Source organism: Lissotriton helveticus, chromosome 1_2, assembly GCF_964261635.1.
Source record: "Lissotriton helveticus chromosome 1_2, aLisHel1.1, whole genome shotgun sequence".
NCBI classification, from domain to species: Eukaryota; Metazoa; Chordata; class Amphibia; order Caudata; family Salamandridae; genus Lissotriton; species Lissotriton helveticus.
The window spans coordinates 152027724-152055046 of NC_136058.1; the positions used below are offsets into that span (position 1 = coordinate 152027724).

The 27323-nt window shown below is 40.1% G+C and overlaps 2 protein-coding genes across 4 annotated transcripts in view; one reads left to right on the plus strand and one right to left on the minus strand.

Moving 5' to 3' along the window:
- CYB5RL (cytochrome b5 reductase like) overlaps positions 1–2063 on the plus strand; it is a 234584-nt gene extending 232521 nt beyond the window's left edge. For both annotated transcript variants that reach the window (XM_078673443.1, XM_078673444.1), the window contains exon 9: positions 1740–2063. In XM_078673443.1, the coding sequence (XP_078529569.1) occupies positions 1740–1943 (204 nt within the window). In that variant the 3' untranslated portion in view covers positions 1944–2063. The remainder of the gene's footprint in view (positions 1–1739) is intronic.
- Positions 2064–12330: 10267 nt separating this feature from the next.
- Positions 12331–27323, minus strand: part of LOC144807797 (dynein light chain Tctex-type protein 2B-like) — a 267725-nt gene continuing 252732 nt past the window's right edge. For both annotated transcript variants that reach the window (XM_078673445.1, XM_078673447.1), the window contains exon 5: positions 12331–13743. In XM_078673445.1, the coding sequence (XP_078529571.1) occupies positions 13396–13743 (348 nt within the window). In that variant the 3' untranslated portion in view covers positions 12331–13395. The remainder of the gene's footprint in view (positions 13744–27323) is intronic.

Genomic DNA, 27323 nt, shown 5'->3' on the forward strand with positions numbered 1-27323 from the left:
CTACATAAACTTACTTAAAATGTCCAGTATTGAAAACTGGGCATCCCACTGCTCTGTTGGTGTAATCCTACTTCTCAAAAACATAGACGACAATGCTTGGCAGATCATACGGTCATGCCTCACAACATCATGTGTGGCATGGCGATGCTGTAGTTTAGGCACAAACTGAATGTAGGGCACACAGTTCTACCGATGAGATCAATGTTCTTTGTTACTGATAAAATACTGTATGTTTGCCTCATAAGTGTCCTATAGGAACACACATGTTTGCAAACAGACATTGCCTGAGAGTTATGGACACAGTGCTTCCAGGAATGGTGCAAGGATTTTCAGTGTTTGAAGGAATATGCTATTTTGACACATCATTTTTCCCTGTAAACGGGAGAGAATGTAGCCTTATGGCTAGATCGGTCGACCCCGAAGCTGGGGAACCGGGTTCGAGTCTCGGCAGGGACGCTCAATATCCTGTGGTCCTGGGCAAAGGATGAAGCCTTATGGCTAGAGCGGTCGACCTCTAAGCTGGGGAACTGGGTTCGAGTCTCGGCAACGACGCTCAACATCCTGTGATTGTGGGCAAATTATTTATTAATTATTTAATCTCCCCGTGCCTAACAAAAATGAATGTGCCCTTCTGTAATGAAATGGGTGCTCATGTAAAGCGCTCTGATACCCGATGTCTCGGGTCTAGTTTGCGCTATATAATACTCAAAAAAGGAAAAAAGAAACTGGCAATGTTTTAAGCCATATGCTCTTTTGACTCATAAGTAGACGGAGCAATAAAGCTTATGACGCATTGACCCTGAGTAACCCCTTCACATTCATCCACCTCCTTCCTAACTTTGTCGACTACATTGCCCACTGTGACTTCTTCTGTCACACATCAGTGAATAGAACGTTTTATACAGTAACTTCAGTTACCCCACATCGTAGAGCAGAATGTATTGCATATATCTGCATATTTGAACAAATAGCATATTATACTGGGGGGAAACTACCTGGATTTGGGTGCAGTAAGTACATAAATCTGCATACTGTGGCCCATTTTTGAGGGCCCAACCTGGAATAAGTGATACTTTTCTCAGCCACTAAATTTGGAAACACATTTGTGTTAGATTTTATCAGATGTGATCATCGCATCTGACTATGGGGCATTCACGATTGAGGCCTTTGGTCTCTTTATTAGCTTATTTGTTGAGGGACATTGTTAATTTTATTTTGAAACTCAAGGTTATTACTTGTGCATGGTCCTCATTTCAGTTATTTTGGGGTCTATTCCACACCACGAAAAAGTGAGACAGAAAATAAAGTCATGCGTAAAAATAACAAAAGTGGTGGGGAAAATAGAAATAACGATTCCAAGAAAGGTGGCAGTCTTGGATGGCAGTACTCCTTATCCCTACACCCTTACTTGAATTTTAATCAGTATAATTATTTAAAAAACCCTTTTTACAACACACAACAGTTATGGCCATTGTATGGAAAAAAAATACCTTTGCAAAGAAAAATAGCATTTGACGCAAGGATTTTCTTTCATATAGGAAATCCGCACTGCAATACCCACAGCACAGCCAATGAGAGAGTGGCTGCTTGCTATCAGCTATTGTACAGGAGGGTTGACTCGAGTAGTTGAGGGTGCTTATTTTCCGCTCAAACACGTTCATTTGTTTAACTTGTTTTCTTTGCTCAGCTGATGGCCTTGAGTGCTTTCAAAGGGTTCTTCCCTTCTTTTGTACTTTTAGGAAGAATCACTGGATGACCTTCCCTGGAGCTATCGAGAAAGAACACATCTAGGCCGCATAAATTGTGACTTCCTCAGACACGTGATGGACTCCTGCCGAACAAAACCATTTGTGCTCATATGTGGTTCCTTGACATTTAATAAGGACATGGCTGACTGTCTGAAAAGCCTCGCAGTACAAGAAGAATCATGCTTCATATTTTAGTATTTGTAGGTGGGCACCTTTTTTATCTGTATTCTTCAGCCAATTTTTCAAATTTGCATTTTTTGTTTCACTAGGTCTATTTCCTGATTATTTTATTACACTGGTCATATCAGTGTTTTTTTAAAATAAATAAATGCTATCTTTTTAACCATTTTTGTCTATCATTTTTGGAACTGAATAAACATATTCTTTCACGCAAATAATAAAGAAAAATCGATAGAAGCAAAATTCTGTGGTATTAATTGTGAAAATACATAAAGTATACTGTTTCAATAAATTGCCCCTTTTATAGTTGTTGTGGGTATATATCATCAGATGTGTGTTTACTTAAGCAAATAATTAATTCATTTGAAAACATTGGAATTTGGGCCCTTAAACTAGATACATTTCACTTCAGGATATCCATGCACTTTTTCTGTGTTACCCCAGGTTTACAGCACAACAAAATCAGTATTATTTTCTCCTAGAGTTACTAAAAAGAATGAATCCATTCTTCCCTTCTCCAGTCAGGTTCATGTCACGTGCAGTCTACTCCCTGCACTACACTATTTTGTACTTGGGTCTTGCTACATTTAGCCTACATTCAGCCTGATTCATCAAGCTAAATTGCACTTGCAAAGGGCAAGATTCTTAGAATCTTGCCTTTTGCGAGTGCAATTTTTGCATTTGGGATTCATCATCCCAAATGCAAAATTCGCTATTAAAGAATTCGCACATTTGCGAAGAATTGCATTTAAGGAATCTCTATTTGAGATTCCTTAAATGCAATTCATGAATCATTTTAAAATTGCAATTTTGGGCCGCTATTTACCGAGAGGTCAGACCTCGTGGTAAATAGCAAAAACTTAGAAAAATGCATTTAAATGCATTTTTCTAAGTTGCATGTTACACACACACATGTCCTTTGGACATGTGTGTGCGCAACACCAATGTAGATTACATTTCAGGGGTGCTACAGGGTGTCCTTTGGACACCCCTGCACCCTTGAAATCGCATCCTTATTTGCGATTAGCTAATTGCTAATTGCAAATAAGGAATAACTCCCCATTCATTCCTATAGGCCTGTAGGCCCATAGGAATGCATGGGGAGTTATTCCATATTTGCGATTAGCAATTCGCTAATCGCAAATAAGGAACATGTAGGAATCGCAATATTTTTTGCAATTCCTACATGAATCCCGTTTTGCAAGTCCTTAATAGCAATTCCTTATGAATCGCTATTAGGGGATCGCAAAACGGGAGAATGATGAATCTGGCTGTATGTTCTTTTGTTCACTGTGTCTCTTGCCTCTACACACCATTTTGAGAATTGTTTATACTGCTGACCTTATGACCTCATTGGTTATGTGTCATTTGTTTATAAATGTAAAGCGCTGTAATGCCTAATCTGTTGACAATGAGAAATAAATAAATTAAACGTAACTCCCATACGAGAGCATATTATATTACAAATATACAGAATACCTTTATCTGGGTTCCTGAGACATATAAATAAAAAATCACGCTGCATGCAGCCTCCATAGACAAAATGTAGAGTACCCATGATTGCTTCGGTCGCCCCCCAGGGCCGACCAAGCAGTCTGGGCACATAGAGTGGTGCAAGCCACTCCTCCCTGACCCACCCGCTTCCAACCAGGCAATCCCTCCCACCTGCCCCCAACCAGGCATACCCCTTACACGAAGGAATGAAAGAGGTAGCTGAGTGGATGAAGAACAGCCGTTTAAAACTAAACTCGGACAAAACGGAAGTCCTCATCTTAGGTTCATCCCCCTCTGCCTGGGACGACTCATGGTGGCCACCGGCCCTGAGAACCGCTCCCATACCTACGGACCACGCACGTAACCTGGGCTTCATCCTGAACTCCTCCCTCTCGATGACCAGACAAGTCAACGCCGTCTCATCATCATGCTTCAACATCCTACGCATGCTCAAAAAAATCTTCCGATGGATCCCCACCGAAACAAGAAAAACGGTCACCCACGCACTGGTCACAAGCCGACTGGATTACGGAAACACCCTTTACGCCGGAACCACAGCCAAACTACAGAAAAAACTCCAACGCATCCAAAACGCCTCAGCCAGACTCATACTGGACATCCCCCGTCAAGCTCACATTTCCGGTCACCTGAAAGACCTCCACTGGCTCCCCGTCAACAAGAGAATAACGTTCCGTCTCCTCACCCACGCACACAAAGCCCTCTACGACCTAGGACCCGAATCCCTCAACACGCGATTGTCCTTCTACACCCCCACCCGTCAACTACGATCGTCCAATCAAGCCCTCGCCGCAATCCCGCGCATCCATAGATCCACCATGGGGGGGAAGATCCTTCTCCTACTTAGCGGCCAAAACCTGGAACTCTCTCCCCACCCACCTCCGCCTTACACAGAACCACCTCTCCTTCAGAAAACAACTAAAAACTTGGATATTCGATAAGTAAAGCACCCCCCTCCCTCAAGCGCCTTGAGACCCTCTGGGTGAGTAGCGCGCTATACAAATTTCTGAACTTGAACTTGATGTCTGCTTTCTCACAGCACGAGAAAGCAGAAAATAAAATGGTATTTAAAATACCATTTTATTATCTGCTTCTCGCACTGCGAGAAAGCAAAGGGGCGTTGCTCCAACGCCCTAATGGAGCGGCCGTCACTGCCAGCATACCCTCAGAACACAAAACATAGCCTGACTGTACTGAAGGATGTTTCCTTTGATCCACAAGAAGATGTGTTGATGAGTTTAGATGTGGAACAATTATATATTTGCATTCCGCAAGACGAGACACTCAGGACATTAGAAACTCTGCAGTGAGAATCCAAAAAGTATCTTGCACTCCAGTTCCCTTTATTATGAAGTATGCTCACTTAGCCATGAAAGAAAACTTTTATCAGTTCCAAGATCAACTGTATCTCCAGGTGTTCGGGACTTCAATGGCCTGTATTTTTGCTCCCAGCTTGGCATATTTGTACATGCACAATATTTGAGTGTACACACAGCTGGGCAAGTTAAACCCTAGAAACATTATATTGACGATGTGTTGGTAGTCTGGACAGGAGCCACTTAGGAGATCCCTCTTTTCGTGCATCGGATTAAAAGGAGAAACACCTTTCTCAAGTTCATGTGCAAATACAGGAAGGAGAAACTGCCCTTTTTAGACCTTGTGTTATATCCAAAAGACTGACCGATCCAGAATTCTACAGGAAACATAAGCCTAGAAACTCACTTTTGCGGTATGACAGTTACCATCCCAGGCCGTGCAGGAAAATGTACCAATTGACCAGTTTCTTAGAATAAGGCGTAACTGTTCAGAAATCCCCAGTTAAAAATAGGGACACTCTTTTGGAAAATAATCAACTTTCAGAGAATACTCGTTTGATATGCGTGAGTACTTTCTGTAGTCTCTCATCTTCCGGACAGAAGTCCATCCATAGGAATTGGAAGATACTTAATATGGGTTCGATGGAGCTTCCTTCACCTATGATTGCTTTCCTCGCTTGGACCTAATGTGAGGGATCATCTAGTGCATAACAGAGTGTTGGCAAAACAACACAACAACCAGGGTACTTTCTGGGCTCTTGCAAAAGAAACTGAACATTTCCCATGTGGCTCTTGCTCTGGATGTGAGTTCACTAAACAGTTCACTGAGCTCGACCTTGGCCTTAGTAGCCCACGGAAGCTCAAACAATATAGTAACTATAACAGCAGCAATCTGATATATATGATCACGTGCCTTTGTGGGCTACGTACATTGGCCTCGCCATGTGTACAATTAAATTCAAGATCTCAGAACATCGTAGTACTATCAGATATAAACGTGACAATACTATGCTAACCTGACACTTGAGACAGGCCATAGTAACCATGACATTGACTGGGTTGTCATTGATAAACCTCTCCGACAGCCTACAGGCTAGAGGGGTCAGGCTACCTTACACAACACGGAACAATGATGGGTCTTCAGACTCAAGCCACATGTCATGGGGCTAAATGATGAGATCCCATGGAACATTTTGGGCTAAATGTGCATATTTGTGTGCCCCCCCCTTTTCTAGTGTTTTTCTGGTATTTTGGAGACAAGGGCCTGATTTAAATCTCGGTAGACAGGTTACTCAAAGGTGACGAATATCCCTTCCAATGAAATATAAAACTCATTATATCCAATGGGATTTCTATTTTGGCGGACAGGATATCCGTTACTATTGTGATGGAGTAACCCATCCCAACTAAAGTAGGCCCTAAGTATAGTCCGTGGACAAAATTCATGGCACAATTTTATTAGATACCTTTTTTCTCTCAAGTTATATCACCAATTGCTGCCAGCCAAGTGGATGTATCCTAAATTTTCTCTGGGTGCACCTGGTCATTTGTTCTATGACCAGGTGTTCTTACCATGTTTTTATTTTATGTATTTATTTTTTGATTGCAATTATTTCCCCCTCTTATCTGGCAGTTTGCGTTTTTCTCTGCCATATGCATTAGTGACATGTATTTTTTTTAACACCTTGGTTCATCACACCTCTTAATGCTTTTAGAAAGGAGGTCTGGGACTACATTTCCAATCATTCCAGGGCCACGTTTCAATGACGTCCTCAGTGCTGGGTTAAACACTGTACTTGAGGACTGCGCTTCAGAGTTCTCTGCACTCCTTGATCTGGACCGACCATATAAATCGGCAATGGACTCTCTACAGGTACGCTCCCTGTTTTCAGTTTCTTTCACTGTTTTGGGCAATTGAACATATTTCACTGCACGTGCTTTCAAGTATGTTGTCTGCCCTGATTTTGAGCAGTTGGCTTGATTCTTCTTGACCTCTCTGCAGCCTTTGACACTGTTAATCACAACACCCTCCTTAACACTCTTCAACAGAGAATGGGCGTGGAAGGCACAGTGCTTAAATGGTTTGTCTCATTCCTCTCAGACAGATCCCAAATGATCAAGATTGCGAACAGTCTCTCATCTCCACTGGTGGTTGGCAAGGTGTCCCTCAAGGCTCTGTCCTTGCACCCACTCTGTTTAATCTCTATCTGGAACCATTAGGGTGCCTCCTAAGCAAATCTGGAATCCTCTACCATCTCTATGTGGATGACACCCAAATCTACCTCAAGGTGTCTTCCTCACAAGATCTCTCGCTACTCAACTCTGCTCTCAACTCGATTCACAATTGGATGTTAGTTCACCAACTCATTCTCAATCCCTCCAAAACTGAATTCCTCCTCCTATCTACCTCTCTCTCCCCGCCTCCTGTTCAATCCTGGATGGATCAGCTGAATTTACTCAACAGTAAACCCATCATTGTCGAATGCACTAAATCCCTAGGTATCATCCTTGACAAAAGACTCAACCTAATCCCACACATCAATTCCATTGCCAAGAACGCACGTTATCAGCTGCGCCTTTTGTGGGGGAGGCGTCGGTTCTTCCCGGAGAAAGACTAAAGACCTTGGTCCAATCGCTAGTTCTCTCTAGACTGGATTATTGTAATTCTCTTTTGACTGGCCTTCCCAAATCTCACCTCTACCCCCCTCAAATCCGTCCTTCATTCAGCAGCACGCTTCATTTCAGGGTCCAAGCAAAGTGACCACATCACTCCTATCCTGTCTTCTCTCCGATGACTTCCCATCGAGGCTAGAGCTATTTACAAAACGGCTTGCATCACCCACAAAGCCTTGCACTCTTCCTCCCCTCACTATCTGGCGAATAGTCTGAAATTGTCTGGAGGCATGAGACCTTCTCGGAATGCAGAAAAGCTCCTGCTTGAGCCCCCCTCCTTCAGAAGGGAAAAATAGATGGCTCAATCGTTCTCAGGTAATGCGGTGAGAATCTGGAACTCGCTTCCTCCTTTGCTCTGTGCTAACACCTCCATCCAGATCTTCAAAGCTGACCTCAAATCTCTTCTATTCCAAATACACTTGCAGAACTAATTCCTTCATTCTCAGACCCCGCCAGGAAGTTTGTTAGTCATTGTAAATTTGTTATATTTATTTATTTTTGTACATTCCTTGCTTTCTGTGTTTGATATTGTGTTCCTTTTGCCTGCTGACTTTGATTCTGTGTCCTGCTATTTTTGTACGTTCTATTTTTTGACATTTCTCTCATGTAACGAAACTGGTTCTATTGTACAGCGCTCTGACACCTTCTGGTAAAGTCTGAGCTTTATAAAAATGCATAAAATAAATGATTGACCGGTACACTATGGTTCTGAGAGAGGCTTGAGACATTGGACCAGCACACTTTAAAACAAGAGTGTGATCTATGTTCAATATGGCATTTCCTTCTGATGCCTGTCTCTTTTGTTTCACCATTAGTGATTAGCATTTTTTTTATTTGAAGGATTCACAATATCCTGACTTGTGGTTTTCCAATTTACTATCCACAGCCTTCCAATGGTCTGCCTAAGGTTTGGCAATATGTGACCAATACACTATACCTTTACGGGTAAGCTTGTTGAAATATTGTGCCACCACAGTGAGGCGTTTGTTTACTATGGTCGAAGGTCTGTGGTCTTATCGTTGCACGTTGAGTTTTATGGCACAGTCACCATACCTAATAGAGATGGATATGTGTGCGAATGCTCAGAAATCTGCAGATTGCTAAATAATTGAATGTATTATTGGTCTCTTGATTGTTTTAGAGATATCGACAACAATGGTCAAAAGCCACATTGATTGTGGGCCAGTGTTCATATCATTGATACTTCATAAAAAACGTTTATCCTTCTTTACACTGTCGTTTACTTACTTTACTCACAGAGTGTTAGGAAATAGCTATTACGTTATTAGGTCCTGAAGAATGCCACACACCTCCTTGATGAGTCATTAGTATTGGCGGAAACATGTTGACCGCATTATCACTTCTAAGTTTCAAACTCCCCCTTGCTGTTTTAAATGTGCTTCAGGGTGACACCCATTAAACATTAATTTTAGTCTACTATGAGGCTTTTTAAACTTCCTTCACTTTCCTTTTACTTACACTCTGTCAACCTTCACCCCAACCAGGCAGCTCACATCGGTCTTACCTCTGAGACACCTTTTGCAAGGGCTCCTCTACTTTGTGGTAGAGTTGTAGCCCACATCACTATTAACCCCTTCAGTGCTAATGACAAGGTCAACTCGTCATGGGTTTTACCTGCCCTGTGCTTATGACGAGTTGACCTTGTCATGAACAATGGGAAAACGGAGGATTCAGCGCCCAGCGGGAAAACCCCCTAGCAGCCAAGGTGTTAAGCTTGCTTTTGGTGTGAGGAGGAACGCGATGATGAAGCATGCCACCTAAGGGTGGCTGAGGGTTTCCACCCTGAAAGCAAAATATTTGTTTGTTCTATACTGCTTCTGGTCTTTCCAAGGAGACCTTTAATTTCAAACCACAACAAATCAGTCAGTATCAATGGTTGTTACTGATGGAACATGGAGAGGTTGGTTCAGATGGAAGAATGTCCTGGCAGGTGGGTATGTGAGGGTGACATCATGCATCTGGACTCCACAGCTCATGTCATTCCAAGCTGCCGGAATACGCGTTTACGTAGACCGCCACTCAGATTCAGGCATTGAGTTTCTTTTTTCATCTGCATTATTTAATGTTTACTACCTGCTGTTAACTGGATTTTTATGTTTTATGTCTATACTTTGTATTTTGACATTATCCTCTATGCTGTGTTTGTTTAGTTTGTTTTCTTTTGAAGGAGAAATGCTACATAGTGTCTGAGCTGTCAGAGGGGGTACTGGGGGAATGTGAGTGAAATGTAGGTTCTCACTTATATCTGGAATATTGAGTTGGTTGTTAGAATTTTAGAATTTGGTATGCATCTAAAAAGTAGGCAATGTTAGGGGTGCCGATGTTAAATCTACTCTATGGAGGGGCTGTGGACCCCACACTTCCCTTGTCTACCACACTTAAAGACTTGGGATGGGGCAGACACTCACTAAAAAAGCACCATTATGGACTGGACAGTGCTACAGGAGGTATTAGCACTGAAAGGATCTAAACAAAGGGACATTATTAGAATCTCCCATTTGGGTGATGTGCTGTTGGAAACTGTGATAAAACACTTAAAAACCTCCAAGACAAATATAATCTATACCGTAGTACATTTTTTGGCTACCTACAGTTGTGACACCACCATATATCTCGAGATTGTTAGATCTCCCTTTAACTCCGTATAGATATTATTGTCAGGTGAGTTAGGGGACCATATGATTGGCCACATTTATCGGTCTCTAGTTATTAACACTGCTGACTCCTTTGACACATTGCGTCAAGCATGGGAACATGATTTGGGCCCACTTTCTGAGGAGGACAAGGGCGAGACGAGGATATCCCCACGGAAATCTGCTATTGGGTCAAGGTACGACCTGATTTTGCTAAAGTACTTATGTAGAGTATACTTTGAGCAATACAAATCATAGAGGATCGATGCAGTGGAGTCTCCGACGTATCTTAGGTGCACCTCTCAGGTTAGGGATCTATTAATCAGGGCATAGAGATGCAGCTTAATAATCCATATCTTAGACGTATTTTAGGTGCACCTCTCAGGCTAGGGATCTATTACTCACTATATGGGGATATGAAAGCGCAACAAACCAGTCAGTATCAATGGTTGTTACTGATGGAACATGGAGAGGTTGGTTCAGATGGTAGAATGTCCTGGCAGGTGGGTATGTGAGGGTGACATCATGCATCTGGACTCCACAGCTCATGTCATTCCAAGCCGCCAGAATACAAGTTTATGTAGACCACCACTCAGATTCAGGCATTGAGTTTCTTTTTTCATCTGCATTATTTAATGTTTACTACCTGCTGTTAACTGGATTTTTATGTTTTATGTCTATACTTTGTATTTTGATATTATCCTCTATGATGTGTTTGTTTAGTTTGTTTTCTTTTGAAGGAGAAATGCTATATAGTGTCTGTGAGCTAATAAACCCCTTTTGGGAGGGAGTCCTCTCTTCATGTTAGGCTGAAAATTGCCAGTTGACCCAAAATGTATAATTCTGCATATAAACATAAATCAAGACGCTAACAATTACAGGATGGTTTTGCTGTGGTTGAGCCTACTGATGGTGAAAATGGATATTGCTCATCGATGGAATGAGTAGAATGGAGGAGGGAAATGACCAATTTATGAGTATGGAAAAACTTTACGTCACCAGAGGGTGCCCTCGTAAACCTTATAACATTTGGAATAAGTAGTGCCACTTTCTAGGGATTGTTATAGTCCCCATTGGGTTGTGACTGTGACACTGGATGAGAAAAATTAAAGGTACAGGAGTCAGAAATAGAAAGAGATATGAATGGCTGGACTGCTGGATACTTTGATTTTCTGGTTTGGTTGTTGACTACTATCATAAATATTTTCACAATGTACAGTGGGGGGACAGATCTATTACCTTTTCTGTTTTTCTCTGTATTTTCTCTTTCTTTATGGTTGATGTGAACTCAATATAAATGCGTTATAAAAAGAAAGTTCGGATTTAAGGGATGTCACAGTTTCAAATTGTCCGGAAGAGGCTTAGCGTGCGAGCAGTCCGCTGTACATCCTTTCTCCTGTAAACATCTTTCATCTTCAATAAGTCGTTTTGTCTCTCATCATGGATCACCACAGTTCTCCTTCACATGCTTTGTAGAAAACGAAACTCAGTCTGATCTTTGCAGAGTACATTGTTGCATTTTACTGGTATTATTCGGACATAACAGTATTCAGAGCAATGCCAATACCATTCAAATGCAAATAGCTAAAAATGGATCACATGTTCATCTTAAGGAGGCAGTCTGACTGATCACAGCTGGTCAACAAAAAGACTACCTGGTCCCACAATATTAGAAACTTGTAAATCCCAATTTGGTCAGAAAGAGGAATTAATACTTGAATCAGGAGTACTCGTTGTGCTGGAAAACCACACTGTTGGGTTGTTTTCCAATCACAGATTTCACTAGGAACCCATGTTGAAATGTGGGCAGAAGAAAGTACCAATCATAGGGGAAAACCACCAGAAATTGTGCAAAAACACTGATTAATTAGTTATTGCCCGTTCCCTGTATTAAAACTCATAATATGGCTGCAGTATTGCACACAGTAATTATATCCTTCCATATTGATATTTTCGGATGCATTATACTACACTATAGTTACAGTGGGTGCTCACACTGAGCCTCTCAGAGGAATGATTCAGAGAGACATGGAAGAAATTAGAGCTGAAGGGGTAGACATCCTCTCAGCACCCCAATGTCTAACAGTGAGGATGTTTTATTGTTGCTGGTAGCCACTTTAAGTTTCTCTAAAATTCCAAGAGGAGCAAAAGAAGTAGGTTTGGGTAGTAGTTTTTTAGTGCGAGCTCCCCTTTCGCATCCTACATGCATCCCTTTCATCCTGTTGACGCGATATGTAAATCTTTTTTTTTATTGAAGTCCAAATTGCAGACACATTAAAACACATACATCCATTAAACAAAAAAATCTTTTAGATAAAATATTAGAAATACAAGATTGATAAATAGCACAAATATACTGAGAAGTCATGAACAATGAAAAAAGATAGACAAAAAACAATTTAAGTCTTTTTACAAGCATAAAACAGTATCCACTCCCAGGCCTGGGCGTAGCCTACACATCAATCCAAATCTCAAAATCTGTGTCCGCTCTGAATGGCACAAAAAAAAAATCCTAATCAAAATATGTTGCCTAAATTTTGTCATACTTCTTAATCCCCCCTACTCGTAAAGCGTAAGTATGTTCACTTTTTTTAACCGCTTTCATCTTTTGGGCCCATTCATGGACAGAGGGTATGAAATCAGTACGCCATCTTTGCAACAAAAGTGATCTGGCTACCCCCATTGCAATGTATAAAAATCTGACAAGCTTATCAGGCAAAAGAAGATCTGGATGAAAACCTAAAATTATTAACAAATTATTCACTTCTAATACAATACTGCATTCAGATTCCAAGTAACAAAAAATATCCTCCCAGAACCTCCGCGATATGTAAATCATGATTTCCTGTGCTACTTCACTTCATAATAATGGTCAAATGACACTGATGAATTAGTGTTCTTTGTGTGGTAGGACACCTTTCTGAGTGGGAGCCTGGTGGAGTGGTGGAGAGAGTTTATAAAGGGGGCAGTTAGTGAAAAGAATAAATGCCAGTTTTCCTACTTGATACTAGCTCACCAACAAGCATCAGTGACATGGATTCCTGTTATTTATTTGTCTGATGACGTCTAGTTGGGTTGTGAAATTCATTGTCACATCATTCACTGGCCCCTGTGAATAGAGTCTGATGATTTCAACAGGTGGAAGTGATGGCTGCTCAGATATCATTTATAACTTAACATAGTATGATGTATTGATGTATTAGGGCTATTCAATGGTAGAAAGTATTAGAAGTGAACAAGCGCAATTTATTATTTAGGATGCGAAGAGCATCAGCTTTGAGTGAGATCACTTGAGAAGATTGGGCAAGGAAATTACTCCACATAAACAGCATACACTGCAACAACACAGAACATTGTTTTGTTTACGTAACTACAGGATGTGAAATTATCTGAATGGGGATCCCAGAGACACTGGCTGGTGACCATGATGTCTTCTGAGTCATTACTTCCGATGGTGACGCTACAGATGAGCTTGTACCGGGGTGGAGTGGCTTGCTTCACCATGTTCTTGATTGCATCACACAACTGTGTGGTGAGGGTGGCACATGTTGCAGGGTCATAGGAAACAGCAGAAAGCCTAGATGGTAAATATTCTCCAATCAGCCGCTTCACTTCAGCGCAAGGAAATTTTTCCTTTGGAATAGCCGAGCCCACAGGAACCTGTTAACCATATAAGAGATCATAAATAATATTGCAATTTACTTAAAAAACACAGAATACACTCAAATTTAGGAAGAAAGAAAACTTACATTTAAAATATAGCAATAAAGAACACTTTAGGAGATGGGAAAAATGCAAGGCAGTTATTTCATATATTTAGTGAAAACGTTTGAGAGAATAGAAAATGTACTATAAGCTTTTCTTTTGAAAAGAAATTGCCTAACAAAAGATAAACAGATTGTGGCCTAGTCACAAGCTGCCTTTTGTAGTACTACAGACGTTCTACAAAATGATATTCTGAAACCTACGTGCAGAGCTTCAACCTCTTCATCTCCTGAGCTAGCAAAATCCTGCGTCCAACTTGATACCAGTGAGAGAAGACGAGAAGAGCAGTAGTCTGTAAGGAAGATGAAAACAACCAAGTTTTCAACTGCTTTAGAAAGCAAAGAAAGTTGGCCATGACCTTTAAGATGCAGGAGCAGTCTATTCTAAAGATTACAAGTGGAATAGACAAAGCTCTGACCACCCATGCTACTCTCTTAATTCTAGGAGTAGTCACTGAGTTTAGGGAGGCTGATCTTTTAGGAGAGTACCAACTAAATTTACTTTTCAGGGACTCTGATCCTGATCCATGCAACCCTTTGTGTGCCAGAGATAAGGCCTTGAAGGCGATCCTTTTCTTTACAGGAAACCAGTGAAGTTCCACCAGTGCACCTGTTGCAGACTTGAATATAGAAATTTTCTTAAGCAGGCAACAAGCTGTATTCTGCAACATCTGGAGATTATTTAATGGTTTTTGTTTCATTCCCAGGTAAAGGGAATTACAATATTCAAGCCTACATAAGACTAAGGACATGATTAACCCTGGGTATAGTATGCTGACGGAGCATACGTAGTTTGTACTAATTCGCACTCCGCAAATTGCACGTAGCACAGTAGCACAGTACAAAAACTGTGCTGAATCGAGTAGCAGTTAAATCAACAACATCATCAGATGCTTTGATAAAGCAATTTTACATGCTAAAAAGCATATAACCAATTCACAAAAGTGAACTTTTTCAATGAAAACATTAGGCAATGAGAGGTGATGATTTTCGGGTCCCCCTCACCTAGGGAGAGGACCAAGCAGATGACTTGAACACAAAGAGCATAAACAAAAAACACATCTTGTTGGCCCAAGCACAGTTATTGGAAAACAAATAATCCCAACCAAAGGCCCTGCAAAGCATTATGGGACGAGATTAGCAGTGGGCAGTGAATATTATAGTGTCCAATATCAAAATAATTCTACAAAGAGCTGTAGTTCAACTAGTCGTTACTAGATGTCCCTCACAAGTCAAATGCAAATCATTGAAATTATTCTTACATCAAGCTGCAGTTCCACTAGTCATTACTAGATGTCCCTCACGAGTCAAATGTAAAACCATTGAAACCCTTTCATCAAGCATTTGCATTTGACTCGTGAGGGACATCTCTTAACCACCAGTTGAACTGCAGGTCTTTGTAGAATAATTTTTATATTGGATACTATATAATATTCACTGCCCACTGCTAATCTCATCCCATAATGCGTTGCAGGGCCTTTGGTTGGGAATGTTTTTTTGCCAATAACTGTGCTTGGGGTGGTCCTAAGAGGATGGGACCACCACCGAATCGTTCAATAAGATGTGCTTTTTGTTTTCAAGGCATCTGCTTGGTACTCCCCCTAGGTTAAGGAGGATCACAAAATCATCACCTCTCTCCCTTCTTGCTAATTTTTCAGTTTTACTTTTGGGAAAGTGCTATATGCTCTTTAGCATATAAAGATAGAGATACTTATTTTATCAATACTGGCACTGTGCTGGATGCCATTTGCAATTATTTCACAGTGCGGACAAGTACACAGTGCCATCAGCTATGCTACGCAGTACTAGATGTATAACGTGTAGTTCAAAGTATACTACGTGAAGCTACGTGTAGTGCTGCTACGCAAACTACACCCAGGTCTAGACATGATCACTGATTTTTTGCAAATCTGGAGGAAAAAAAGGTAACACCTATCTCAACATTCTTACTATAAAGATATAGGAGTATGTCACTTTATTAATCTGCTCTATAAAAGACAGCACAGCATTAAATACAAAGTCAATAAATCTTACTTTGAAAACTGGTAAAGGACGGGGGCCAAGAGAATGTGGCCAGCACAGTCAATTCCATAAAGAGCTATCTTTCCCAGTTTTTTGGGAGTTTAGCTTTAAGCCGTTGCCACTCATCCAACTGACAATGGCTGTCATACAACTATTAAACCGGTCAGCGACCTCCTCCACATTGCTGTAGATCGATACAACGATCTGAGTCTCATCAGCATACCCTTCTGTGGTAAAACCAAACAAGTGAATTTGCTTGGCTAAAGGATCCACAAAAAAGTTAAATAGCATAGGGCTGAGGGGGCGTGGTTTGGCCACGCAGGAAGATGGCCGCCTGAAAGAGGAGCTCCGCTGTGGGACGGACCCCGGACGACATATCCCCACTTACCTGAATCGCTGGAACTTCTACATTGGGCTCTGCTGTTGCTGGAAACTATGCAGAAGGGTTTGCTGTCATTCTCCTTCCCGAAGCGGTGGTTTCCATCATTTGTACTCCGGTGAGACAGGCGCACTGCTGATTCAGCCGAGCTCCGAGCCCTGCGCACCAATTCACTGCGTCTCCTCACACTAGAGCCGCGCGCTCTTCTACCACAGGGCCGCGCCTCCTCGCCTTGCAAGGCCGCTCCTCCCTTTATTTCAAGACTGCACCCCCTCTGCCTGTCAGACCGCTCCTTCGTGTAACTCAGGGCTGCGCCTCTTCACTTTACGAAGCCGCGCCTTTTCCTGACACGGAGCTGCGCTTCCTTAATACTGCAAGGGCGCCTCTTATTTCATCACTGGGCCGCGCCTCTCCGCTTTACAAGGCCGCACCTCTCCGCTTTACAAGGCCGCGCCTCCTCATGGTGTTTGACCGTGCCTCCTCACAACACGGAGCCGCGCTTTTCTTCTGTCCCAGGGCATTGACTGGTACTTAAGTGCTGCCTTTATAGCGCCTTCTCCTGTTGCCACGCAGAAAGGTGAAGCAGGTTACTTAATTACGAAGGGGATACCATTCTTTTTACAGGAGATACAATTTTGGAGTTTCCTTGTGTTCTGCTTGTTACTGCCTACTCATGCTGTTATGGGCAGAGGTGAAGAAGAATTACGGATGTATATCCCAAAATAGTACACACATAATAAAAAAGTGCTGTAAATGATAATCCTACATCATTTTTTGCAACACGCTCTTGTTTATGAACAAACTTTACAGTGAAGTGCTCCTATTCCTATTATCTTTGCCTGCCCTTCTATGGTAAAGCGAGGAATACTTAACGTAAATGCAATTTCCTTTGCACATATGTCAATGACAATTTCCTCATTTTATCTACATAGCTCAATTAACTATGTTTTGGAAGCGTACCTTTGTCTTTCTAGGGGCCAGTGCCTCCTGTAATGTCAATATATGCTGTATATTTTGCCTCAACTGATTTCAGTTTGCTGTTCTCTATTAGGATTCTGTGAGGGCAATACATCAGCTACTTACTTTGTTCTTGCAAGTTGCCTCCTCCATTGTTTGAGTGCATTTATAATAGCTTTTTTCATTTTGTCATTTATAGGGTTACGGCCTGCCTCTAACAAATATTTGTTTCATATATTGCAGTTGTGCCTTGCTTAGATCTTGTTGGTTTTCAATGTATGATATTCTTATTTACACTGTGATTCACTCATTTACATTTATATACAGGCCTGTTGCTGTGTACTATATGTTAAAGAAATTAATCCTTTTTCTTAACACAGGCGCTCAGCTGTGTTTATAATATTGCACCTTATACTAGATTTTCTTTTTACATTCTGCCATTTATTCATCATTGCTGCGTCCAAAGCTTACACTTTAGTCCACTTCTGTAAAACACCTGTAAAGCGGAAAGTGATAATGTCTAACAGCAGGAACGGTAGTAAACCACCTAAACAGCCACTCTTTAATGAAGTTGTCAAACAACCTGCTAACCTATCCACTAAGGGGAATTTGTCTTCGTCATCAAATACACCTCAGACTTCTTCATTTAATAGTGACCAGTCATTATCCGACACTATGCAAAAAATATTACAAGAGATTTCTGGGGTCAATCGCCGGTTAGAGGGACTTGATCTCACAATCGCATCCTTGGCTGGAGAAACTAAATCGATCAGAGCAGATCTCACTACTTTTCATACAAGAATTGAAACTCTTGACTCTAAAATTCTGGCTATGGAAACCCGTTTGGATTCAGTTCAATCTTCAGACCAGGATCTTCTTTTTTTGCACAGTAAAATCATCGATTTGGAAGATCGTAGCCGAAGAGACAATGTTCGTTTCTTTGGATTTCCGGAGAACATTGAAAAAAGTGATATGAAATTATTCCTTTGCAATACTCTCCCACTTATGACCGGTATCTCATTTGTTCCTCCTCTTGAAATACAACGCGCTCACAGAATTGGCCCTCCACGTTCAGATCACTCTGGACGTCCAAGACCAGTTATCGCCTGTTTTCTCAGACATGAACAAACTCGACAAATTATATCTGCGGCTCGCTCACGACGCTCCTTTCTCTTCCAAGGTCACACTATTCACATTTCTGCAGATTTTTCCAAAGAGACGAATGAAAGGCGAAAGACGTTCCTTTCCATGAGACCCCAATTACGTCAGATGGACATCAAATATGGTTTATTTGAACCTGCACGCTTCCGTATTACCTGGAATGGAGAATACAAAGACTTTTATGATCCCGCACTTCTACAACAATTCTTGGATGACATCCAATGTCGGGATACTGAAATGCAATCTTCCTATTGTGAACAATCTACATCGCCTTCTGGTGCCTCCTCAACTATGCCAACACCACATCCACGCACCGTAAGCAATTCTAGACAACGTGGCAGGGAAGTCAACCGTCTCAATCGTTCACAGGCTGATAGGGACTCAGTGCTACAATCCATCTCTAACCTCACTAAAGACCCACCAAGAGACAAATCTAGATCGCCTCTTAAAACACCTTCAGATGCTGACTGAATAATTCTTTATTGTCTAAGAGTTTACCTATATGCTCTGTTGCTTCTTTGATTATATTTTGTACCCATTTATATCTTCTTTATATAGCGGTACTCACTTTACTGTTCTTGTATGTTAAGTAGTTGATAGTCAATTCTATAATTCGCAATGCTTCTCATGTCTCCATACTTTTCGTCTGCGTTTTCTATTTTTCCCCTTCCCATACAATTAATCTATTCCTCTTTAGTCAGTAACTTTACATCGCTGCATACCTCTCCCTTTCTCTTTGTAATTACTTAACTCTTTTCATTCTTTCATGATTATGATATATTTTTTACTTTTTCTTTTCCTTCAGGTTTCAATTCTATTATTTCACATTCTGTAACTTGTCCCACCCTATTGTACTATTGTCTCCTCTGTTTCTCTACTCTTAGTTCATTTATCAATTCCTAATTCATCTCACTCTGTTATCTCTTCTCTCTTTTGCCTATTCATTCTCTTTTTCATTCCTCTTTTTACATATGCTGTTGCTCTCTCATTCTTTCATTTTCCTTTATTATTCTTTCTCGTATCACTTTTCTTTCAGATGCTGACTGACTATTCTTTTCCTATTCATCTATATATTTTTACGATTTCTTGATATAGGTGCTAACTATGACATTCAACTGTTTATCTTGCTGATTTGTTGTATTATATAATATAATTACATTTACTCCATATTTTATATTGCATTATCTACTCTAATATTTTTTACGTAATTTCACATTGGCATTATTTTCTTTTTGCGTCTTAAAGACACATGTTTTCCTCTTGCTAAGTGGTTTATTGCATATTTAGACCATAGTAATTCACATGTTGCATATACCTTTTACATTGTTGATCTCCTTCATTTGGAAATACTAGTATTATTCAACTTATCAATGCATATTTACTATGCTTAGTTGTTTACAGGTTGTAGTTAACATTATTGCTTAATTGTTCTGTGTGTTCGTAGGTAAGCTTTGTTGTCTCCTTCATTTCTATGTTCTCATCTTTTATTCTAAGTGTTTTCTTTTCTTTTTCATCTTACTTCTTCCTCTTGCCCTACATATTCTATCCTACAATTTATTTTCTTCTCTTGTATTTTGTCTTCTATGCCTCTATAACTTTTATTTTTCACAATAATTGTTTGTTATGTATTATGTCTTTCTTCCCTTTCCACACCTTTTGTCTTCATTTATTGCAATTCTTTCTTAATCTCTTCCATAGTTATATTATATTGTAGATGTCAATATTCTTATTTCATGGCTTTATATTACACAGTAATATGTTAAGGTTTCTTATGGTTATTATAATGTTACTTTACTTTATTGCGATCTTTCATATATTCCATATTATCCTTTATTCATTTGATCCACATTCTTCTCTCCTCGGATGGGGTCTCGTCCCACGGCGTTGCTTCAGTGCGCCCAGGCCCGCGGTTAACAGTCTCGGTTCCTTCTTTATTTCATTTTTTTTTTTTTCTCAACTTCTTATACCTTCTCTATTTCTTTTTTCTTTTTTTCTCTTTAGGATATTTACTCTTCTTTCTTCTTTTTCCTTCTATCCCTTTTTTCATTAGTTTCTCGGACTTTTACACATTTTGTTTTTTGTTCTCCAGAGTAACTTCTTTATCCTTTTTCTTTGTATACCCCCTTTTTTCTGTTCTACAATTCTTCTACTATGTCTCCTATTCATCCTCTATCAGTGATTTCCTGGAATGTTCATGGTCTCACCCATTATATTAAAAGGAAAAAAGTCCTTTCATATTTGCACTCTAAACATGTGGACATTGCTTTACTACAGGAAACACATTTGGATGATATTGAATCTAGTAAACTCAGCAGAGATTGGGTTGGAAAGGTTATTCATAGTAGTATTTCTAAACCTGATCCCACCAACCCTAATCCTGTTCGTAAATGTGGTGTAGCCATCCTTATCCGGAAGTCACTTCCCTTCACAATTTCCAAGACATGGTCTGACCGGAGGGTCGATATGTCTTTGTCAAATTGAAAATTGGAAACTCTTTTATCTGTCTCGGATCTATTTATGCTCCACTTGGTACTAAAAAACAATTTTTCCTTAAAATAAATCGCCTTCTCACAGAAATCAATGCCTCCCAATTTCTCATTGGAGGGGATTGGAATTTGACTCCAGACCCTGTCCTCGACAGAACAGGTTGCCTTGATAATGTCAACGCTTCAGATAGAGCCATTTTGCATGATTTTCTTGCCGACAATGGTCTCGTTGACCACTGGAGGCTTAGTCATCCACAAGATAAAGAGTACACATTCTTTTCTTCTACCCATGGCACATTTTCCCGTCTAGACTATTTCCTTCTTTCACAAAAGGCAGTTCAGTTGGTTACAGAGTCAAGAATCTTGGAAGCAGCCATATCAGATCACTCGCCTGTTTTTTTGTCCCTCGATTTAGGTCTTTCTAGGCCAGGACGCAAACCATGGAGAATGAGCATAAATAAATATAAGACACCTGCAGGTAAACTTCTTTTACAATCACACCTCCAAGACTATCTCACTATTAATCAAGATTCCATTTCCTCTAAGAGAACGGTCTGGGCAGCAGCTAAGGCGACCATTAGAGGTCAACTAATGCGCGATGCTGCTCTTATTAACAAGAACAATGCTGTAAAAAAAGCAGAATTTGAGCAAGACATTCAATGGTTTTCTCACTTGTATATTTCAAATCCTACCCTTCAGAATCGTAAATTACTGGAACAGGCACGAATGTCTCTTAATAGTCTTTTTACTTCTAAGGCCGAATACGCCTTGCAGAAAATGAAAGGGAGACATTACGAGCAGGGGGAAAAAGCTGGTCGGTTACTAGCTGCACAACTGCGCCAGAGGGAGGCCGCTATGGCGATTCCAGCTATTAAATCCAGTCATGGTGACGTACTTACTAGACCACAAGAAATTGTTGAAGAATTTGCTTCGTTTTATAGATCTCTTTATTCTCCGAGTACTCATATAGATAAACCTCAAATGTCAAATTTTTTAGATACGATACACCTTCCACGACTTCCGGATGACGGTAGAGCTTTACTTGATGGTATTATTACAAAAGATGAGATCTCTTCAGCTATAACTGCCTTACCATACCATAAAGCTCCAGGAGAAGATGGTTTTCCTCCTGAATTTTATAAATGGACTGGTCAGAACATGATCGATACCTTACATGCAGCGTTTCAAGAAGCTGTTGAGGAAACCTCTTTCGGATCTCTTTCTAACAAAGCAATTATAGCTGTCTTACCAAAACCTGGTAAGGATCCCTTGTTGTGTGGGAGTTATCGGCCTATATCTCTCTTGAATTCTGATATTAAAATACTGGCTAGCATTCTTGCATCCCGTCTTCGTAAAGTTTTACCTTCCTTAATTCATAATTCACAAGTAGGTTTCGTTCCAGGTCGTTCATCTCGGAACCATCTTCGCACTTTATCTCATGCCTTGTGGTCAGCTAAACACCTTACAGGAGATGCATTACTTCTTTCCCTTGATGCTGAAAAAGCATTCGATCGCATTGAATGGGAATACCTTTTTACAGTCATGCAAAGGTTTGGCTTGGGCGATCAATTTATAGATAAAGTACGTCTGCTCTATGATAGTCCACTAGCTCAAGTTAATTGTGGTGGTTTCTTGTCTACCCCTTTTCCAATTCGACGAGGCACCCGTCAAGGTTGCCCGCTTTCCCCTCTTCTTTTCCTCTTAGCGATGGAACCTTTGGCTGCGGCAATACGACAATCTACTGAAGTTGTAGGCGTCCCTCTTCCAATTGGTCATTCTAAAATTTATTTATATGCAGATGACATTCTTCTTACTCTTACTGACCTTCCTCGTTCTCTTCCCGCTCTCCTTCAAATTATCAACGAATTCTCTTCTTTCTCAGGTTACAAAATAAACTGGGATAAAAGTGAAGCGTTACCTATGTCAATTGGCACTACAAAGACAGCAATCTCTGGCTTTCCTTTTCATTGGCAACCATCCCGTCTTAAGTACCTAGGAATATTAATTAATAGAGGTTTGGATAATATGGTTACGGATAATTTAACTCCTTTATTCACACAAATGCAAAGAGACTTTGATAAGTGGAAAGCTCTGGGACTATCTCTTTGGGGACGAGTTCAGGCGGTTAAGATGGTTACTTTACCACGGTTTCTTTATGTTCTAGGTATGCTTCCTCTCCACACTCCCCTAACTACCCTTCGATCTATTGACTCCAAAATTAAACTTTTTATTTGGGGTACGGTCAAACCACGCCTTGCCCTGGCCAAATTGAAGGCCCATCAGTTACATGGGGGTTTAGGTCTTCCCTCCATTGAGCATTATTCATTGGCCCTTCATATCTCCCAACTTACATTTTTCCTGCCCAAATCTAAAGATATACCTCAATGGGTTCCACTTGAACGTCACCTTTTGGCTCAAGGTTTAGGTCTGTCCCTTTTATACGGTACGGGGACTAGTTCTTCCGACCCTAAAAACCCTATTTTATCGGCAATGCATAAATCTTGGCAGAGAGGTCATCGGATACTTAAATCCAATCCGCGAATCCACATTAAAGCTCCTTTATGGCTTAATTCAGCTATTCGTATTGGCGGCCGCACCTTGTCCTGGCCTTTATGGCAAGAGGCTGGCATCAATTCTATAGATCAACTTTTTTATGATGGAACCTTTAAATCCTTTTCCCAAATTTGTGAGGAATTTCATTTACCACCTACAGAATCCTTTAAATATACCCAACTTCAACAAAGTATCACAAAACACTTAGGCTCTCCACCAGAACTACTTTCAGTATCTCCCATTTTGTCTTATTTGCAATCATGGGGAAATCTCAAAGGTGTGACTTCTGGTCTTTATAAGACGTTTTTGAATCCTCTATTCTCACAGCCTCTCTCACAAGCTCTTCAGACGAAATGGCAATCCCGTTTATCAGTTGTATATTCCAATATTCAATGGGATCAAATTTTAGAAGGGTTACATAAAGGTGTTCGGGAAGCTTGTCTTAAATTCTGTATTTTCAAAATTCTCCATGAATGGCACTGGTCTCCTGTTAAACTACACCAAGCTAAATTGTTATCACACACTTCCTGCTGGAGATGTTCTGCTTCCGGATGTGATATTACACATATCATTTGCGAATGTCCTCGGACTAGATCCTTCTGGCTTTTTGTGAGGAAGACATTGGCTTCTACAATGTCATTACCCTTACCTTTTACAGCTGCCAACATTATTCTACACGATTTTCGAGGTTTACCGAAACTTTCCAAACCACAAATTCGTCTTCTTCACACTGCTTTGGCTACGGCCAAAAATTGTATACTGCGTCACTGGAAATCCCCCTCGACTCCCTCTCAGGAGGAATGGTTGGTGGCAATGATGCAAACAGCTTTACATGAACGCACAATTTATAATCTACAAGATCAGGCCTCCATTTTTCTCCAAACTTGGTCCCCTTTCTTGGAGACCACGGTAGATGATGACTCTGCATCTACTCTTTCTTCTTCTCCACATGCTGTTTCTACTTAATTCTATTCCTTCACAATGGTTCCTCTTCTATCACTTCATTGTGGGTACCCTTTCCCCTTCCTTTCTACCAATTCATTCCCTATTCGTTTCTGTTGCTCTGGTACTCTTCTCCTTTGTTTTCTCTCTTTCTTTTTTTTTTTTTTTCTTTTTTTTTCTTTCCCTTTTGTTCTCCTTTTCTTTTCCTTTTTTTATTAGGAGTTACTTATTATTCTTTCTATTGTTACCTTATATTGGATTATGGAATATATGTTATTCTTTATTTCCTCATATTTGCTATATCCTATGTAAGTTTCATTCTCACCTATATTCTCTTCCATTTACCATTATATAATTTTGCTTTGTTACCATATTTGTATTTTTATCTGTAAATTTTAATAAAAAATTTCAACATCCAAAAAAAAAAAAAAAAATAGCATAGGGCTGAAAGATGATCCCTGGGGAATGCAACAAGGCAGGATGAAAGATTTCCAATCGAACTCTCCAAGGGGCCACTTTTTTGCTCTCGACCTCCTAAAAATGAGGAAAGAAGATCAAAAGCTGAACCATTGATCCAGATGCCTGCCAACTGCTCCAAAAGAACCACATGGCTGACCGTGTTGAAGGCAGTGGAGAGATCCAGAAGGGCCACTGTGGCCTTCCCACTGTTGTCAATAACAGTTGATCCAAACTACTTCAAGAGATTAAATTCAAGGCAATAAGATGACTTCATGAGATATTGCAGATATGGCATACATGGTAAAAAACAAATTGAACATGACTTCGATATCCTAATATGCACGGTTAATGGGTGTATTCTCATTTCTAAGGCTTTTCTGATCAATGTTGGAGATATGTCTAACCAATGGATTAGAATAGTTGGTGAACTATATAACCAGGGCATTTTGAAACCTTTCAAGGAATTGCAGGATGATATCATACTATCTAAGAGAAGCTTCTCGAAGTATTTACAATCCAAACTTATTTGACCAATAGGAGGAGACCTGAGAAGATAGATTTAAAGAAAAGTTCACTGATGGAAATTTCGGAAAAGGGACCAAAAAAGGTAAATATTAGATCTCTGTATGCAATATTTATAGACATTTTTAAAGATGGCCTGAAACACTGTTGGATTTGGGATAAAGGTTTAGAAATAATATATGTTACGATACTCAATTAACATGAACCATAGGATTTTCCACGCAGCAAATTTAAAGTTTAATAATTATAAATCATATAAATGGAAGCAACAAAAAATTTCTAAATGCTCTGGATGCGATATTGTGGATGCAAATGGCATATATATGTTTGCTTATTGACCATGGTTAAATATATTCTGGGATATTGAAACTTTGAAAGTATAATAAATTACATGCTTGGAAATACCACATACTACTGAAACAATTATGTTGGGATGTTTTGCCATAGTAATGAAGGGTTTATGTGCAATTGTTCTAGCTCTGGTACAGCTACATATTGCTAAACAATGGATTAAACAGGGGGTACTCAAGATTGAGCAATGGTAGTCCATATATTTGAAAACATACAAATTTGAAAAGGCAATTTGTGGTGCTAAAGGAAGAAAAAGTGATGTATTTGGCGAGTTACTCAGTGATGATTTCCGAGGCATCAGCATGAAAAGAGGTGGGTGGATGAGAAGGGAAACCATGCTGTCATTGTTTGTATTCACCAATGTATTGGAAATCATTTATTTTATTTTACTATCCCACGTAGACATGAGTAAATGAATGGTATTTAATATTTTTTATTGAATTTACTTTTCTTTGTAATGGCAGATTTTTCCAATACCTTTTTAAAAATCATATAAGAAAAAAATAAGAACTGACAAAGCTTGTTTGTCTGGCTTGCACTGAACTACTAAAACTAAAAAAAAGACTGATTTCTGTATACAGGGCATACATGAGATAAACTTTTGAGGCCTCCAATCTTTTCTATAATGAAAGCTACTTCTGATCATGAAAATAGTCCTCAGCTACTAATGAATTTGATCATTGTTGCTGTAGCAACAGTAGCAACCCCATCAGATACGACAACAGCAAGTGTGTGGGCCTTCCATTGGTTTGGCCAGCTGTATCTCTAAAGGTTCAGAGATGTATAGTGCTGCCTTCTATGATCTAGCTAGATCATTTAAATTACATACTATACTTGACTGCACTTAAGGCAGCTACTTCCAGGGGTCTGGCGAGTTCCCAGTAGCTCCCGAGCTACCCTCTTGAAGCACCAGACGAGATGAAGAATTTAATGTGTGATGATTCTGTGTACTTTTGAGAAACAAAGTAGTTCCACGTGAACTGCAATACAACTACTTTAAAGGTGGTGGAATGACATACACCAAACAGCCAGTAGCTTCTGGGGAGTTAGAAATACACCTGTAAGGGGGGGGGGACAAACCCCACTCTGTATATTTTGAAGAATTGGTGACAAAAGATCATGCAGACAAATGCATTGCCAGGCCTAAAAAGAAACAAAATACCACTAATGTGCAGGTCACTTGCTTGCAATATACATTTTAAAAATTCAAAATAAAAATGGACCATTGCATTGAATTTTAATAGAACCACGTGGTACTTTCTAGCAGGCATGGCATTTAGAACAGATGTAGAAAACAGTTTTATTTTTAATACTCATTACAGGAAAATAAGATTTGTATAGACACAAAAAAGGCCCTCTAGGCTTTGAATTACGGTGGCAAGAAAATCTTGTTTAAATACACCAGATGACTAAAAATATGTAAAAACTGTAAAGAATGGAAAGAGAAACGCATTGGTAATGCAATCTATCAGCCTCCAACCTTGGCACTAAAGTTTAGTTCTTTTTAGACAGATGTGATCACTGCGCAAAAAGTCAATGATTGGCCCATGTTGTGTCCTGTGGTGTGCAGTAGTAAAATGTGAATGAACGACAGCTGACGAGGCATATAGATGAAGAGGATTCACCCCAATCCCTTCTGTGTAT